Genomic DNA, 17,340 nt, shown 5'->3' with positions numbered 1-17,340 from the left:
ACACAAAATGGCTTTCTCCTTAAATGAACATGTTTTTAACATACTAATTAGATTGAAATTAATCGGTAAGTATATTTCAGTCAGTCTCTTCTGACAACATAGCCATGGCTCAGCAAAATCAAATTATTAGTAATAATAATTATGAATAATACCAAATAATAACAAAGCACTAACACTGACAATTGTTCTTAAGTTGCTAACATTTATTTAAATGACTATTGTGTGGCAAATGCTGTACTAAGTGCTTTAAAGGCACTAATTTAATGATAACCCTTTCTGGTGGTATAGCTCTTATTTTCATTTAACAGATAAGAAAACTGAGGCAGGCAGCCAGAATGGAGATTAGCAAAAAGTCAAGAAACAATAGATGCTGGTGAGGCTGTGGAGAAATAGGAACACTTTTACACCGTTGGTGGGAATGTCAATTAATTCAACCATTGTGGAAGACAGTGTGGTGATTTCTCAAGGATCTAGAACCAGAAATAACATTTGACCCAGCAATCCTATTACTGGGTATATACCCAAAGGAATATAAATCATTCTACTGTAAAGACATATGCACACATGTGTTTATTGCATCACTATTTCCAATAGCAAACACATGGGACCAACCCAAATGCCTATCTATGATAGACTGGATAAAGAAAATGTGGTAAGTATACACCATGGAATACTATGCACCTGTAAAAAAGGAATGAAATCATGTTCTTTGCAGGGACATGGATGAAGCTGGAAGCCACCATCCTCAGCAAACCAACACAGGAACAGAAAATTAAATACTACATGTTCTCACTCATAAGTGGGACCTATACAACGAGAACACATGGACACAGGGAGGGGAACAACACACACCAGGGCCAGTCAGGGGCTGGGGGGGAGAGGGGAGGGAGAGCATTAGGACAAATAGCTAATGCATGAAGGGCTTAAAACCTAGATGATGGGTTGCTAGATACAGCAAAACACCATGGCACATGTATACCTATGTAAAAAACCTTCACATTCTGCACTTGTATCTCTGAACTTACAAAAGAAAACTGAGGTAGGGAAATTACGTAACACAGAGGGCCACTTAGAAGTAGCAGAACCAGGACTTAAGGCCGATGAGTATACTAACTCAAGAGAATAAACTCATAACCACTAGCCTATCTATAAAATGAACTTTATTTAGATGTTTTTGACCCTTGCTAATTTCTGTTTCATCATCTAAAATTTAGGGACCTAATAAGGCCCCCTTATTGGAAATAATCATGCTGAGAAAGGAAGAATGACCCCTATAGGTTCTTAGTTGGAACAGACCCCTGGTTTCATATACACATGGGCGACAACCAGGGAATGAGTAATTCTCAAAGAAGTGGCTTTGAATTTCAGCTTATGTAACATCTTCAACAAGAAACAGCAAATTTTTAGAGAAGTGACAAGATGAAGGAAAAGGACTTTGAGTCTCTTCAGGCACCGCGAGCAGTTTGTAGGAAGCCAAATAAATGGCAGATAAAGGCTACTTAGTAAAGCTTGTTAATGTAGATTCTCCTGGTACCATGACCAGGCTGATGAGGGTCCAAAGTTATGTTCAGTGGTTAACCTTTGTTCTCCCTGGTAGAAAAGCAGGGGTGGGGGGAGAATACCTTTGTCTTTGTAAATCTATGTGTGGCTTTTAGGAAAATGGAGGGCAGAGAGTTTTCCCGCATCTGCTTCTTCTTGATTGTCTTTAGCTCAGTGATTCTTTATATTTTGGGGAGGCATATTCTGCTCTCCCACAATCATATACATTATAGCTTACATATATGTTCTTAAAATTTGAAATATTGTATTATAAATTTTCAACAAAGGGAAATGGTTAACTAATTAACAATGTATCTACTCAGTGAAATTTTAAGGGTTATTAAAATGCTTCTGACAAAGAGGTATTAACAGGAAAATGTGTGCAATTACAGCAAATGAAACAGTAAAGTGAACATTTTTTTGATGTAGTGTGACCTTAACATTGTAAAAAAAAAACAAAAAACAAAAAACAAAACAAAATTAAAAAACACCTAGAAGGAAATGACCAACATACTCACAATGATCGACCCTGAGTAGCAATATCTATTTTGTTCTAATATATTTTCTTTTAAAATCTCTTGTGTTTTTCCTTAGTAAACTCGAATTGTTTCTACAGTTAAAAAAAGTTTGTCTTGTTTTGTTTTATTTTTGCTTCTATAAAGCGGTTTACTTTTCTGATACAAGTTTCTGATCTGACATTATTGTGTATAAAGTATCATGCTTTCATGCTCGCTCTTCTTAAATGAAGATATATTTTAATGGTCATATGTTCATTTAGCAATAAATGAATCTGTATAGAAATGGGCAACTCAGATTCACTGTAAAACATTCAATTATTAAGATGCACAAAGACTGCCAATTCAACTTTGCCCAGACTGGAGTCTAATGTATAGAATCTCCACTGAATTGACTGCCGCCCTCATCAATTCCACCGAATTGACTGCTGTAGAATTTTATCTGCAGCCCTGCGAACTATGATCCTGTATTTTTCAGCTCACAGAGAATGGTGAAGACTGGTCCAGCTGGTTTGAAGAACTTAATGCAAAGTGATGTGATTAATAGTCCATTTTGGCAGGTCCTCCACATGTGTACTATCTCCAGGCTCAAGATTTAAGTGCCCAGCTGAGGAAGAGTAATTCCTGTATTATTAGGCTTGATTAACCTGAGGAAGCTTGGAGTGCTCCATTTTCAGGAAGGCTCGGGCTGTCCCACACAGAGATTGTATGGCTTGAAATATGCTTTTGAAAAACTCTACCTTTGTTTTTCATTCAGTAACTGTCACAAGTACCACAGGAAACTTCTGCCTAATAAGGTCCACTTCCCTTCCTTAGCTTTAGATTTGAATGAAAGATGTCCACCCCACCATTAAATGTTGTATTTAGAGTCATTTGCAGAATAACTTATAATATTATCCTTAGTGGCAATGAATGTCCAAACATCAGAATTTAAACCTTTAACTTTGCCTGTTAAGCAGTTGATAAATAAGAAATACATACTTTACAGACTTACATACATCTTTCCTGGGTGAAACTTTTTCTTACCTAGCATTGTCTAAAATAATTTATTAAGATATTTTCACAGTAGCGTATCTTGGAAGTTACCTAGTGGAGGTAACAATGTTTACAATCATGCCTGCATTGTAGAAGGAAAGAATTAAAAAAAAAAAAAGAAAAAGAAAACAGGGCAACAATATTCTACCAATCTTAATTTATTCCTGGGCAAGACAACTGTGTACCACTGTTTTGCAAACACTGGCATAAGTGCTGTTAAATCCCTGTTCAGTTGTAAGTTAAAGTGCAGGGACCAAATGGATTCCCAGGAACTGAACCTGTTTCAAGGAGGAAGGCCCTGTGATTTAGGCCTAAGACAAGAGTGTTGCCAGCATGACATTGCTGAAAGCAGGGGAGGAATGACTCCTTGCCCCAGAACTGCTTAGATGTGTCCAGGGATTTGTGCAAAGTCCTTTGTGAGTTATTCAAACCAGGCCATCAGAAATGCTATGCTGGGTCATACCAGTGGAACCTTCAGCCAAGCAAGGATCCAAAACATTGCAGGGTGGTGTGAGAAATGCTGGAATAAGAGGCATATAGGAGATGCTATGGGAATAGTGAGTTGGTCATTATCTCAGTCTGTGAGGTTTGGAAGGATTCCCAGAGGCAGCAGTGTTTGAGTGTGTTTTAGAAGAAGGAATAAAGTGAGTGTACAAAAAAGAAGAAAGAGCTGTCTGTATAAAGTCACCAAGTTTTCTAGGAAGAAGATGGTGAGAAGAGAGGCTATTAGGGAAGCAAAATTGTGAAGATGTCATGTGCTTTACTAAAAACATGGGCTTTGCGCTTTAGTTGATGGGGAGTCAGCAATGGATTTGAACAGAGAAGAGACAAGACCAGGTGAGCATTTTAGAAAGAGTCCTCTGACTGCTGGTGTGGCTAATGCACTAAGGGAACATGACATAAGAGGGAAGGAACAAGTTTGGAAAGAGCAGCATTCATGACAGTGGCAGTGGCAACAAAGGGACATACAGAGTAGAGAGACATTTTGGAGATAAGATTAATGGGATTTGGTGCCTGATTAGATGTGGAGGTTTGAGGCTAAAGATTCTAGTTCATATCACTAGAATTGTGATACCACTAACCAAAGACTTTATGCCCTGTAAAATCCATGAATTTGGCTGAACTCTCCAATCTATAGTATGACTTCAGTTGTATAATAGTTCTGTGGCCTCTGAAATTTGAACTAAACTTTTAACTTTACAGAGAACTTCCTTTTGTTTGATCTCACTAAATTTATAGTTTGATAGATGAAAAAGCCAAGTGAAAATAATCTGACTAAAATCACCAAAGTGGATTTTTCTGAGGTTGGACTAGAACCAAGTCACCATGTTCCTTAGTCTTAAACTTTAAATAAAATAACAAATCTGATAGCTTTGCACCCCATCCACTCCACCCGTTTTATATTTTACATGGAATATTAGAATTGGAAAGACTTTTGAACAGAATAGGAAGCAGGGAGCTTTGGAAAAGTCACAAAGAAATCCTGGGAACTTTTGGGAAGGAAGAGGTGTCCAGTAGAAGGCAAAGGGGAGCCAAGTGATAATGACTTTTCCAGGCTTTCCAGATGTCAATATCTGCATTACTCACAGTCCAAGGGCATCCTGTTGCACCTGATTCCACTGAGTTTTCCCTATAAACCTCTCCCCTGTGCACCACATTAGCCTTGGGTGGTGGGGAGTGGAAGGTGGAGAGGGACCAGCTGGTAATGGCTGTGAACGACAATCACTGTGGCCTCTACACAGGACAGACTCCGGAACCCTGGGTCCTTCAAGTCTCCTGTCTGTTTAGGAGGTCTCTTATGACTTACTTATTGGCATCACCCTCAAAATCTGTCCCTATGCAATCTCAACCAGGGAATGAGTGGACTGTTGATTGTGTTGAATAAAATTGTCTATGTAGACTATGTAGAGGCTATGAAAATAAGCTTGTTCAGTTTGAAAAGTGGTAGGAGCTGCTCTTACATTGTTAAAACAGCACAGAATCTCAACCTCAGTGAGCAGAGGAATTGGAGAGTCCTGATCCCTGAAAACCAGAAGTTCTCTACTAGAAGTAGTAGAATCATTTTGCAATAGTGGGAGAATCATTTTCAATTATTTTTTATCCGTGGTGGTGATTGGGAAGAGGTAAGACACCTGTCTTAGATGCAACAGACATTTTTGGGCAGGAAGAGAGTGTTCATCTGAAGGGGTCATTATTGTCTTTCTAGGAGCCAAAAGGGGCATGCTATCAGGATGCCTGCAGAGAAACGGAAAGTCTTCATGATACTCCTCAAAGCACTGTTTGTTTGTTTGTTTGTTTGTTTTCAGGCAGATCTGATGTCCCTCAGGGTCTGCAATAACTGACTTGCCATCAAGATTAGCTTCCACTTGTGGCTGACTAATTTGGCAATGGTCAAATACCTGTGTCTAACAGAGAGATGGTCTACAGGTCTACACTTGTGCAGCCCTTATCTTTTGGGGGGATTTGATTGAATACCTGCCTTCCTGCCTGGCTCAGTGACTCATCTGATTTCCCATACCTCCTTGTCATTCAGACATATGATTGGCAGACTCAATAACCAATCATAAAATAAATGAGCAAAATACTGCTTTGAAAGAAAGTTCTTTTTAAAAAACTTTTCTCCTAATATTTTTGTGTGGGGAGGGAAATTCATATAGAAAAATACAATCCCAAGCCCATAGGTGTGGTTTAAACAGACCTTGTTTAGTTTTATGACTTAACCTAAAACCCTGGAGACTTCCACAGCTTTCAATCCCATCGAGGGAAGCCCTTTGTCAAGACTAGTTAGAAATGTTAGTGTTAACCCTATTTTATCCCTAAAAAACACTTTTAAAATGTTTTTAGTCTCCAGGCAATGAGCAGATTCAACCCTTCAGTGTTGTTTTCCTAGTGATCATTTGTTGCTGATGAATACATTCACAGCTGATGTTTTTTAAAAAAATAAAACATTTACACTTAGATGACTCTGCATCTCAGGTGAACTTGATTGACTCCTATTTGAGGGATTTGTTTCCCCCATAGGGTTTTTTAGCCTGTGCATTGCTCTTTAAGTGTTATAAAGTGAAATAACGGAAAAATGAGTGGGTGGTTACCATGGTGACCACCACAGCTGATTTGGGTTGCAGTAGACAGCGCTGGGAAATAGTGCCTTGTTAAACCGAACTGCAGTGATAATCAATATTGAGAGGGAAAGTGAAAATGTCTGAGCTCCGCTTAATCAAATGACCAACCATTAAAACATGAATATCAACATCTGTGCTTTAGCTTCAAATGCATATCCAGTACAAATCAAAAGTCCTTAAGCGTACCTGGAAAATGGTTTTAGGAAGGAATCTAAATCGTCCTGATTTCCAAGTTTTAGCTATTCATCCTAAAATATTAAGAAAAGCTTTAACAAAGTCTTGATGTTGGCATTAGAAGTTTTCCTGGTTCAAATTAAATGAAGACAAAATTAATTTCTGAGATTGAGAGGACCTTATTTCTTGACTTGGTTTTGCCACGCAAAAAGGTGAAATTAGTGAAAGTCCGCCTCCATAAACCTTTCCTTTTTGAATTTTCTTCCCACCTAAGGGACGATTTAAGCAGGCATTTCCTGCCTAAGGAGAGCCAGCAGATTCCAGCCTGCAGCTGAAGAATTAACACTGTGCTGTGAATAACTTTGTTTACTCTCTTCTACATTTTAAAAGAAGATACCAGACTAACACTTCAGAGTTGGAAGTTCAAACACCAGCAGCTAGCTGGGAGGCAGGATTGAATTTGGAGATAAGAATTCTTCCTGGCGTCCTTCAGCAGCCTCCCCAGGCAGGTTTTCACCTCTTCTACTTTTCCAGGACTAAGCCTTTTTAACTGAGAAGAGAAAGAAAAAGAGGTGAGTGAGATGGCCACCATCTGGAAAGTGATTTGTTACAGCGTTTAAAACGGAGAAAATAATCCCATCTTTCAAACTGGCTTTTTTGTGTTGCAAACCATCTCAAACTAGCTCTGCCACTAGCCTGGGAAGGTAGCCCTACCTGCTTCACTCCTAACAGGCTTTGGCCACCACTCAAGAGCGTCAGGAGGTGTGTGCTGGCCAGGCGGAGTTTATACACCAAGCAGCTCAACCAGGAGGAGGGAACAGAGCTGAATTTGGGAAGCAGCTGCCTGCTATGCTGAAAACCCCTGGAAACTTGCTAAAGAGCTGTGGTGAGAATCATGCTGCTTTTCTCAGACCCGTTTCTCTTGACAGACCATGTGGGGGAGGTGTGGCCAGTAAAATGAAAAGAGGGCAGCAGATTCTCCCTTTCCTTCCTAAAACAGCCTTTCCCTGCCATTTGTTAGTAGCCACTGCTTGCAGGCATTTTCTACAGTGGCTTTGTTTTCGTGTCTGTTGCTATCTATGTTCTGTGAGAACAACAATCTGAATTTTTATCTTCCTTCACCTAAATGCAACCTCAAAATCACACTCTGAGTTTGATTTACCACTGGCCTCTTCAGTAGGACTATCTCATGTGAACTGCTAGACTCTTGATATTCTCTCTCTCTCTCTCTCTCTCTCTCTCACACACACACACACACACACACACACACACGGAGAGAGAGATTGATTAAGGAATGTGAAATATTTGCTTTAGACTTAAATTGGTTCCAGCAATACCTGGATCCACACTGATTTCAGATCAGATATTTAATGTATGCAAGTCCTGTTCAAATAGAAACCAGAGAGCGTGCTTCGGGAGAGACTAGTTCTAATCCAGGGAGGCAGGCTTATGTGTGTGAAAGAACCAGACAGACTTGAATGTTGAATTCTGCTTTCACCAATCATAAACTGTACAACCTTGGGAAACCATTTTATTTCATGTGTTCAGTTTTCTTATCAGTAAAATGGGTAGTACATTCTGGTGGTTGTTTAAAGATTAGTAGTAGTATATGGAAAGCTACCTTATTTTGGGCCACATAGTTAAGTAACTGGAAAGGGTAATTTTTAACAATCATAGCTTCATAGTTAAGAATGTCAACTCAGATTATTCTGCCTGAATTCAAATCCCAGCTCCCTCATGGTTAGCTGAATAACATAAGCCTGTAAAATGATAATGGTAGTAGTAACTATTTTATAATTTCTGAGGTTCATGCTTCTTATTTTTAGTTATGTATTTATTTTTTTGAGATGGGATCTCACTCTTTCACCCAGGCTGGAGTGCAGTGGCGCAGTCTTGGCTCACTGCAACCTCCGCCTCCCAAGTTCAAGTGATTCTCTCACCTCAGCCTCCTCAGTAGCTGGGACTACAGGCATGCGCCACCATGCCTGGCTAATTTTTGTATTTTTTGGTAGAGACAGGGTTTCACCATGCTGGCCAGGCTGGTCTCAAACTCCTGACCTCGGGTGATCCACCTGCCTTGGCCTCCCAAAGTGCTGAGATTACAGACGTGAGCCACTATTTCTGGCCCCCCAAGATAATGCTTCTTTTGTAAAACCCTCAGCATTGCACCCAGCACAAACTAATACTCACTCAATGTCAGCTGTTGTTATTATGATGCAGGAATCTGACTATGGAGTAGGCAGTTGGCCTCCCTCAACTAAATTCACCTCATTTGTTGTTTTGTTGTTTTTAATTTAATTATTTATTTATTTTTATTTTTTGAGAGTTTCACTCTGTTGCCCAGGCTGGAGTGCAGTGGTGCGATGTCACCTCACTGCAACCTCCACCTCCTGGGTTCAAGCGATTCTTCTGCCTCAGCCTCCCAAGTAGCTGGGATTACAAGGTGCCTGCCCCCATGCCCAGCTAATATTTGTATTTTAGTAGAGATGGGGTTTCACCATGTTGGCCAGGCTAGTCTCGAACTTCTAACCTCAAATGATCTGCCCTCCTCGGCCTCCCAAAGTGCTGGGATTACAGGTTTGAGACACCACCCCTGGCCGTTTTGTTGTTTTTTAAATGAGAAGTTGGACAAGATGAATCCTAATGAACCTTCTACCTCTTAGTAGCTTTCTTCCTAATTGCATCCACACACATATAACATAGCCGCACATCTTTCTTGGTGGGGGCCATAAATAAAATTTTTCAAATGTTTTATGATGGAAAAACCGTGCAATATAACATACATTCTGGACTTAAAAATCATTGCCAGTTCATAAAGCCAGATGCATCATTTCATATGCTCCTATAACTGTATTTCCTTAAGAACATATATTGTCACAGCCCCTGATGCTTCTTTGCATTTCTGTGGCTTTGGGGACTAAGAGACTTGCATCCAAACATTTTGTACTGATTTTAAGAAAGTTTATTCACCTAAGTTGGCTGAGGGTGGCACTTGTTAGCATTTCAAGTTTCTGTATTACTTTTGAGAAGGAACTTGAACCTGTGTCTCTGCATTCTGTTGGCAATTAATATGGATCTGGCATTACAGCTGAGCAGTTGGCAGCCAGTTTAAAAACCAGCCCAGAGTCACTCCCCACCCCGCCTCTGGAGGTGAGGAGGTAAACTTGCTGGACTGGAGAGATTTGCATTTTCCTCAGACATGGAGCTCACCTCCATCAGTACTTCTTTGCTGCTTTCTTCATATCCCCTACCAAATTTACTTCCCACAACTCCTCTACAGGCTTTATGAGTGCCTTGAGCTAGGCTAGCACCCTCATTAAACAGAATAATCACAGATTTTTAGAATTAATTGTTACTGTAAGACCACCATGAGGGTAGGGACCATGTCTTCTTATGCTTGGCACTTAAAACAGGAAAGTTCTTACTTTGCATGGTAGTGGGAGACCATAAGAATGAAAGCATAATGATCAATGAGAAAAACTATGATTGACCCATAAACTTTCCAGTTTTTTGTCAAAATATTAAAAATTATCTTTTTGTTAGATATATAGGGAAATAAAAAATAGCAAAATAATATTAGTGTGCTGTTCTTTAAAATATTAGAAACAGTGAAAATTATTTTATTTCTTTGTAAAAAAAAAAAGAGTAGTTGGAATAGTACTTGCCTTTTTCTTCTTGTCAGTCATATAACTTGTGATACAGAGCAAGTATTTTTTTTATGCCTTGGCAAATTGCCACACTTTTTTCTAATCATCTGGCAACCTTTTATCCTTTGCACTTTGTGTTTTGAAATACGTACAAGAGTTCTTTAATGTAAATTTTTTTGCCAGTATCATATTCTCTGGGACATTGTCATCCTTTATATCCCAGCCACCTTCTTTATTTATGTTCATAAGTTTGGCTTTACTAAGTTCCTCTGGCTGCATATGTGGAATTTCTCAATGAGTGTTGAGGTCGACATTCCCATAGCCAGCTGTATCTTCTATAATTCGTTGTCGCATCTAAATTTCACTTACAGCATTATAACTTTTTGTTTTCTTGCTGTGCTTTCCTCATTGCTGACAAAGTCCCTCTGAATTATCCATTTTTGTAAAATGTCTATGGATTTATCACTGGAGACAAGGAGGCAAAACAAGTATGCTTTACTGTCTGTGTTGTGAAGTGAATAGCAGGTGCTCAGTGACCAGTCACTGACAGACCTTGAAAGAATTGACATGAGTCACTGATGATGATGCACATGTGTTATTGTGTAGAAATTTGTGAATTGAAGAGCTAGTAGCAGATTTGTGCCTTATGCAATCACTCATACTTAATATATTGTGGTAACTGATGTTTGAATTGTGTTGTTGGGGGACTGGAACTACTCAATTAAATCATGGTAATGAAAATTCATGCATATTGGAACCAAGCAAATAAAAAATGTCTGTAGTTATTCAATAGTAAGGGTCTGTTAAATGAGTTAATTAACTTGTACACTCACACTGATCTGGTTTGCAGTCTTATAGTGTCCTTTTAAGTGTCCTTATAGCTTGGCCAACTGCTATCCCCCTTCTCTTCTCGCCTGTATAAGATGTCCAAAATAGCTGGTTAAAGCATGTCTATTAAAAATCTCACTTTGAACAAGTCATTAAATTCTGAGCCTCATGTTTCACGTGCTAAAGGCCCAGATTCTTTCTCATCAAAATTTTCCCTTCCTCAGTATCCAGCTCCCCACCTCTGAAAACAATTAATCAGATTAGTTGATTCACCCCCAGATACTCAAAGAGCTCTCAGGCTCCCCAGGGTACATTGGTTTCTTCCCGCGGTGAGAGGAATCAGCATGTGGCAGATAAGTTCTCTCAAATGCTGCCTTCACATGGGCTATTCAGACCTGGTGAGCAGCAGGAGAGAGGGTTCTTGAGTTAGAGAACCTTCTTCCCTGGCCCTACTCTCTGGTACTTTAAAAAAAAAAAAAAAAAAAAAAAGGGTGGGCTGAAGAAGGGAATCAAAGATAATCCTAAACTTTACTTACTCTTTCATTTCAATGTGTTAATATTCAAGACGGACTGTGAATTCTGGATACATGTAAGTATTTACAGTATGGTGGTTACCAGCATTGGCTTTGTCAGATATGGGTTCAGGGAGGGATCCATCACTTCTTAGCTCTGTGAGTTTTCCCAAGTTACTTTATATAGTCTTTACTGAGCCTATGAAGCTTTTAGAACCTCATTCTTCCATCTGTAGGTTGTAATTATTATTTCCCTGGGCTTTTGAGAATCTTGAAAAAGGTGAAGAACACAATACACTTGGAGTACCTTTTGTAGTGGAAAAGCTTGAGAAACAGAAATGGTTTTAGCTTCTCGGGCGTAACTTACATAACTTAAGTGAATGTCATTCTTTTTTGTTGTTGTTGTTGTTGTTGAGACGGGGTCTCACTCTGTCACCCAGGCTGGAGTGCAGTGGTGTGATGTTGGCTCATTGCAACTCTGCTTCCTGGGTTCAAGCGATTCTTATGTCTCAGCCTCCCAAGTAGCTGGGACTACAGGCACAAACCACCATGCTCAGCTAATTTTTTGTATTTTTAGTAGAAATGGGGTTTTGCCATGTTGACCAGGCTGGTCTCGAGCTCCTGACCTCAGGTGATCTGTCCGCCTCGGCCTCCCAAAGTGCTGGGATTGCAGAAGTGAGCCACTGCTCCCGGCTGAAAGTCATTCTTTTTACTAAGATTTTCTTATTCACAGTATACAAGAGTTCTGGATGTGGAGATAGTGTGTAATGTACAGATTCACCTTGATGGAAGTTATCCAGTCTGTTTATCGGGAACGAAGGCTAAGACTGGTGTTTTCTCCTGTCTCCTTGTTGACTGTCATTGATGATTAAGAACCTGTATTATATTCTTTATAGAGTCAGTCCCCCAAATTCTTTTGGAACACCTCCTGCTATAGTTTTGATATTTTTGCCCGCCAAACTTCTTGTTGTAATTTTCCTCCCACTGTTAGAGGTAGGACCTAATGGGGGCTGTTTGGGTCCCAGAGGCAGATCCCTCATGAATAATAGATTAATGCCTTCCCTGGGGGACACTGAGTAAATTCCTTCAGAGCTGGTTGCCAAAAAGGGCCTGGAACCTACTTCCACCTTGCCTCCTTTCTCACTGTTTGACTTCTGCACATGCCCGCTAACCTTCCCCTTTTGCCAGGAGTGGAAGCACCCTGCGGCCTTCACCAGAAGCAGATGCTGGTGCCATGTTTCTTGTACAGCCTGCAGGATTGTGAGCCAAAATAATCTCTTTATAAAGTACACAGCCTCAGAATTGTTTTTATTTTTATAACAGCACAAATGGACTAAGACATCTCCTTTGAATGTGCTCAAAGGTATGTTCAAAGCTCTCAAGATCAAAACACTCAAGTCACATAGTGGCAGGGCCCCTCTTCCAATTCTGCTGATAGTGATGTCTCCCCTGGAATAAGCAGCTTGCTTCATGGGCTTCTCAGTCCTCTAACACTGCATCCATTACAATGTGTCCCCACTGTCATATGCATACACCTATAGACTTTTCCAGAAAGACACCAAATAAGAGTCACTGTTAGGCCTGACTGCTGTGTGGGCCATGGCTCTCAGTTCTGGCTGTGCAGGGTATTTTTAAACTGTAGCTCCTTTCAGGGATTCTCACTCAGTAGGTCTGAAGTAGAGTTGAGGCACCTGCATTTAAAAAATGTTTCCCAGGTGAAGAATGGGCAGGGTTGAGAATTGCTGCTCTGATGCCTATAGGTGCCAGAATCTGAGATCAAAACTATTCCCAGCTGCAGTTGTCTGGACAAGAATGTGACCTTCACTTGCCTGGTGACTGGATTGGGCTAGGAGATGCAAGCTGGACCTACAGTATATTAGAACCCAGTTGCTCCTTATTCTTTTTACCCCAGGGCAACATTTTCTTCAATATTGTCTTCTTAGAGAGTAATCCTACTCATCTTGACTTAAGTTTTTATAACAGCTGCCTAATTGGGCTCCCCAACTTCACCTCCCTCTCAGCCTCTCAGTCCATTTTCCACCCTGCCAATATACTTACCTCGCTAAAATAAGAAACCCATTGTCATTTCCTCGATCTTCCAGCCATCAAGAACTGCTGCTGATTGTTTCCATAACATGGGATATTTCTTTTTTTCTTTCTTGTTTTTTTGTTTGTTTTTTTTTTCTTTTTTTGAGATGGAGTTTCACTCTTATCGTCTAGGCTAGAGTGCAGTGGCACAATCTTGGCTCACTGCAAGCTCCGCCTCCCAGGTTCAAGCGATTCTCCTGCCTCAACCTCCTGAGTAGCTGGACCATCATGCCCGGCTAATTTTTGGTAATTTTAGTAGAGACAGGGTTTCACCATCTTGGCCAGGCTGGCCTTGAACTCCTGACCTCAGGTGATCCGGCTGCCTTGGCCTCCAAAAGAGTTGGGATTACAGGCGTGAGCCACTGCACCTGGCCTTAACAAACTCTTAATGACCTTAGAAGCCCAGTTTTAAGACCTGCTCTGAGAAGCCGTCTCTACTCCCAATTGCCCACAGCAGAGAGAGTTCCCTTTCCTCTGTGCACCTATAGAATTTAAACTATTGTATTTTAATTTACTGTTTATGATCAATCTGTTCTCCCAAAAGCATGTGCTGCACTTGTCTTTGTCACCCTGAGCATAATGGACCCCCAGAGGGAGTGCGGAGCAGGTTTGAGGGTAAAGCCATCTTTACTCCCAAAGGGAGACCTGAACAGGGATTGTTCCTTTACTATTGGGTCAGTAGCCCTAAGAGTATCATCGTCTGTAAGTCATTTGGACACAGAAAAGATATATCCCAAAGGATCTGTCTTTAAACATAATAATGTAACCTGGCACCTGGCTCCTAAGGCATTTCAAACCACAGTCTGCAAGGCCACCTTTTTTTCTGTGTCAGCAGACAGTGCCTCCTACCATACTGCCACGTCACTGGGTTCACTCTGTTTCTTACCAGAGAGGGGCTGGCTTGCATTGCATCGTCTATTTGTAGGATATTTCACCAACAAAAGGCAGCCAAACAGGCCATGAGTTTTTCTGTACGTTTTTCCCCGTGTTTTTACAGACAGACACTATAATCAACTGTCAAGACAGCTATAATCGATTAGCCTGTGGGCTGTTTTTCTCCATCTAGACTAATTGAACTGTTTGTTTTTATTTTTGTTATCCCCTCTCTACTCATTTCCCAACTGTTACTACTGGACTATGTGACTAAGCCCCTACAAAACCTTCAGCTACTCCTCTTTTCTCTGGTGGCCACTTTTAGGATGTGGCAGTAATTCATTAATCTCCAGACAGATTTGCATCTGCATTAATATCTAGGAGTCCTTATTTATTTGAAAAATATTTTTAAATGGGTTCCCTGCTGTTAAAGTGAAAAGCAAACATTTAAGTCATCTAGATTAGATGAATTAAGATTTAAATTTAAACTTGCAGAGTGTTGCTTTTTAATTTGTATTGGTGGTCGTTTTTTAGGGAGCTCAGTGTGTGCAAATCATGTTCTCTGTAGCTTCAAAGGAAACATCTAGGACTTTTTCCTAGTTACTGAGAGGTACACTGTACTTTCTCGAAAAGACAGGAGGTCCAATTTACTGAAGAAGTTTAAGTAGAGTATAACGTTAGTACAATCAGGAGTGGGGAGGTGGAGGGTACTACAAAATATTTAAGTCCCTTTTAAAACTGAGATTTCAGTAAATCACAAGACAGGAATACTTTCATGACAGTAAGCCTAAGAGCATGGTTGGTAGAGCATTTGTAAGAGCTGGGCAAACATTTCAGTAACATTTTTTTTCATGCCTACACAATTCCAGGTCCTAAGCGAAAAACAGAAAGAAAAACAAGATCTAGTCCCTGCCTACAAGGAGCTTAAAGTCTAGTAAAAGAAAGACTTATAAAAAACCAAATACATTAAAGCATTGAAGATTATGTGAGAAAAGTCTGTATGATGGGCCAAAAGGAAAGAAGTAGAATCGAGAAAAAAAAAAAAATCTTTTCCAAAATATTCTATTATGTGATCAAAAGGAAATCATCCCTTGACCTCTCGATCTTTGGTTTCTATCTGCAAAATGGGTATAATCTGTGACAGTGACCTAATACTTTTATTGGGATCCATTTTGAAGAGCATTTGGAGAGGATTTAAAACAGTTTGTATATCCCCGAGCATAGATAAATCCCCATGTTAAAACACAGTGCATCTAAAGCAACACCATTGAGGTGTCAATTGTTATCACTAGTTCTATAAAACTTACTGAGGGACCCTGAAGTTCTTGTAGAAATGAAAAACGAGCAACTGATGTTAATTCCACTGGTTAAGTAGGAAAAGCCAGTGCCTGAGAGTAAGACACCTGGCCAAGAACCCCAGGACTGGCTGCCAGGGCTGCTGGCTCCCTCCCATTCGCTAGTCTCTGTGCTTGAAGCTGTAACTTAATGGTTTTAAGTAGGAAATAGATTTATTGATGTGTGGTTTTCTTCTGCAGAAAATCAAAATAAACCAAAAATAAAGAAAAAACAAAACAAACAAAAAAACATGTGCTCCCCTGACCTTTGGAGATAGGACTCTCATGGAGTTTTAAATGTACTAAGCAGATCTTTATTGAGCACCTGCTATGTTATGTGCCAGGCATGGTGGACATTGGAGGACAAATCAAACATGATCTCCATCCTCACAGAGCTTAGAATCCAGTTTGGGGGCAATCAAAATGCAATATAATCAATGTAATCAAAACTATGGGGATTTTATAGGGTCCTAGGTGAGGAATGCTTAATTCAGCCTAATGAGATGATCAGAAAAGGCTCCTGGAAGAAGAAATGTCAAAGCTGAGGTGTGAAATATTGAGAAGTCAACCCTGAAGAGTGGAAAGGAGAAGGAACAGTAAGTAGAAAAGTAGGACAGGGAGAGGGAGCTCTCAGCTTGTCCTAGGAAGTGAAAGTAGTTCAATAGGCAGGAGCTTAGATGAGTATCTGGTCGGGCCTGGATTGCTAGGGAGGACCTGGATCAGAGAAGGATCACGGAACAATCGTTATGCCCAGATGGAGTTTGATTTTTAGTCTGAAGGTAGTAAAACCAGTTAAGTGGTTTTAAGCAGGAAAGGGACAAGATCAATTTTGCCATTAGAAAAAAATCACATCTCTCTGCCATGAACAAAGGACAGTCATTAAGAAGACAAGGGTGGGGATCATTTGCCTCAAAGGTGGAGATGTCAGGTATAGGCCTCAGCTGGCTGCTCTCTTGCCTCTTCAGTGTGGAAAACTCTATACTTATAGTCGTTCCCAGGTTTTGAATGCAAGGAATCCCTTTTTAACCACTTGAGAATGCTGGTACTTTTAGATTCTGTTGATAAAGATAATGGTGAGTGATAGAATGATACATCAAATTAAATTATTCACAGTGCAATCTATGTATATTTAATATCTAGTAGGACATATATGGAGAAGATATTCTTGATTCAGCATGTGGAATGTTTGGTGCCTCGTGGATTTGAGGATTCTTTTCCAGAACACCAACGATTCCTGTGAGTTTTTGATCCTCAGACTTGGGACCAGAGGGAAGGAGTTAAAATTGTAGTTATCAGTTTCATCCATGTCCTTGCAAGGACATGAACTCATCCTTCTTTTATGGCTGCATAGTATTCCATGGTGTATATGTGCCACATTTTCTTTATCCAGTCTATCATTGACTGGAGCTGGGTTGGTCCCAAGACTTTGCTAATGTGAACAGTGCTGCAATAAACATATGTGTGCATGTGTCTTTATAGTAGAATCATTTATAATCCTTTGGGTATATACCCAGTAATGGGATTGCTGGGTCAAATGACATTTCTTGTTCTAGATCCTTGAGGAATCGCCACACTGTCTTCTACAATGGTTGAACTAATTTACACTCCCACCAACGTGGCACATGTGTACCTATGTAACAAACCTGCATGCTGTGCACATGTACCCCAGAACT

At 40.2% G+C, this 17,340-nt stretch overlaps 1 protein-coding gene and 1 long non-coding RNA gene across 18 annotated transcripts in view; one reads left to right on the top strand and one right to left on the bottom strand.

The window, feature by feature from the left end:
• The window catches only part of DLG2 (discs large MAGUK scaffold protein 2), a 2,182,864-nt gene that overhangs the window by 1,907,554 nt on the left and 257,970 nt on the right, over nucleotides 1-17,340 (top strand). For 2 of the 17 annotated variants that reach the window (XM_054441580.2, XM_054441579.2), the window contains exon 1: nucleotides 6,764-7,271. The exons of the other annotated variants lie outside the window; for them this stretch is intronic. In XM_054441580.2, the coding sequence (XP_054297555.1) occupies nucleotides 7,235-7,271 (37 nt within the window). In that variant the 5' untranslated portion in view covers nucleotides 6,764-7,234. Of the gene's footprint in view, nucleotides 1-6,763; nucleotides 7,272-17,340 lie in introns of those variants that run through there. 17 annotated transcript variants of the gene reach the window in all.
• LOC134740269 (uncharacterized) overlaps nucleotides 6,737-17,340 on the bottom strand; it is an 88,204-nt gene continuing 77,600 nt past the window's right edge. The window contains exons 11-12 of the long non-coding RNA XR_010127601.1: nucleotides 11,100-11,255; nucleotides 6,737-6,935 (exon numbers count right to left, since the gene is read on the bottom strand). This is a non-coding gene — a long non-coding RNA (uncharacterized LOC134740269). The remainder of the gene's footprint in view (nucleotides 6,936-11,099; nucleotides 11,256-17,340) is intronic.

Source organism: Pongo pygmaeus, chromosome 9 (genome assembly GCF_028885625.2).
Source record: "Pongo pygmaeus isolate AG05252 chromosome 9, NHGRI_mPonPyg2-v2.0_pri, whole genome shotgun sequence".
NCBI classification, from domain to species: domain Eukaryota; kingdom Metazoa; phylum Chordata; class Mammalia; order Primates; family Hominidae; genus Pongo; species Pongo pygmaeus.
Note: the sequence above shows the minus strand (reverse complement) of the source record. Positions and strands in the feature narration are given on the sequence as shown.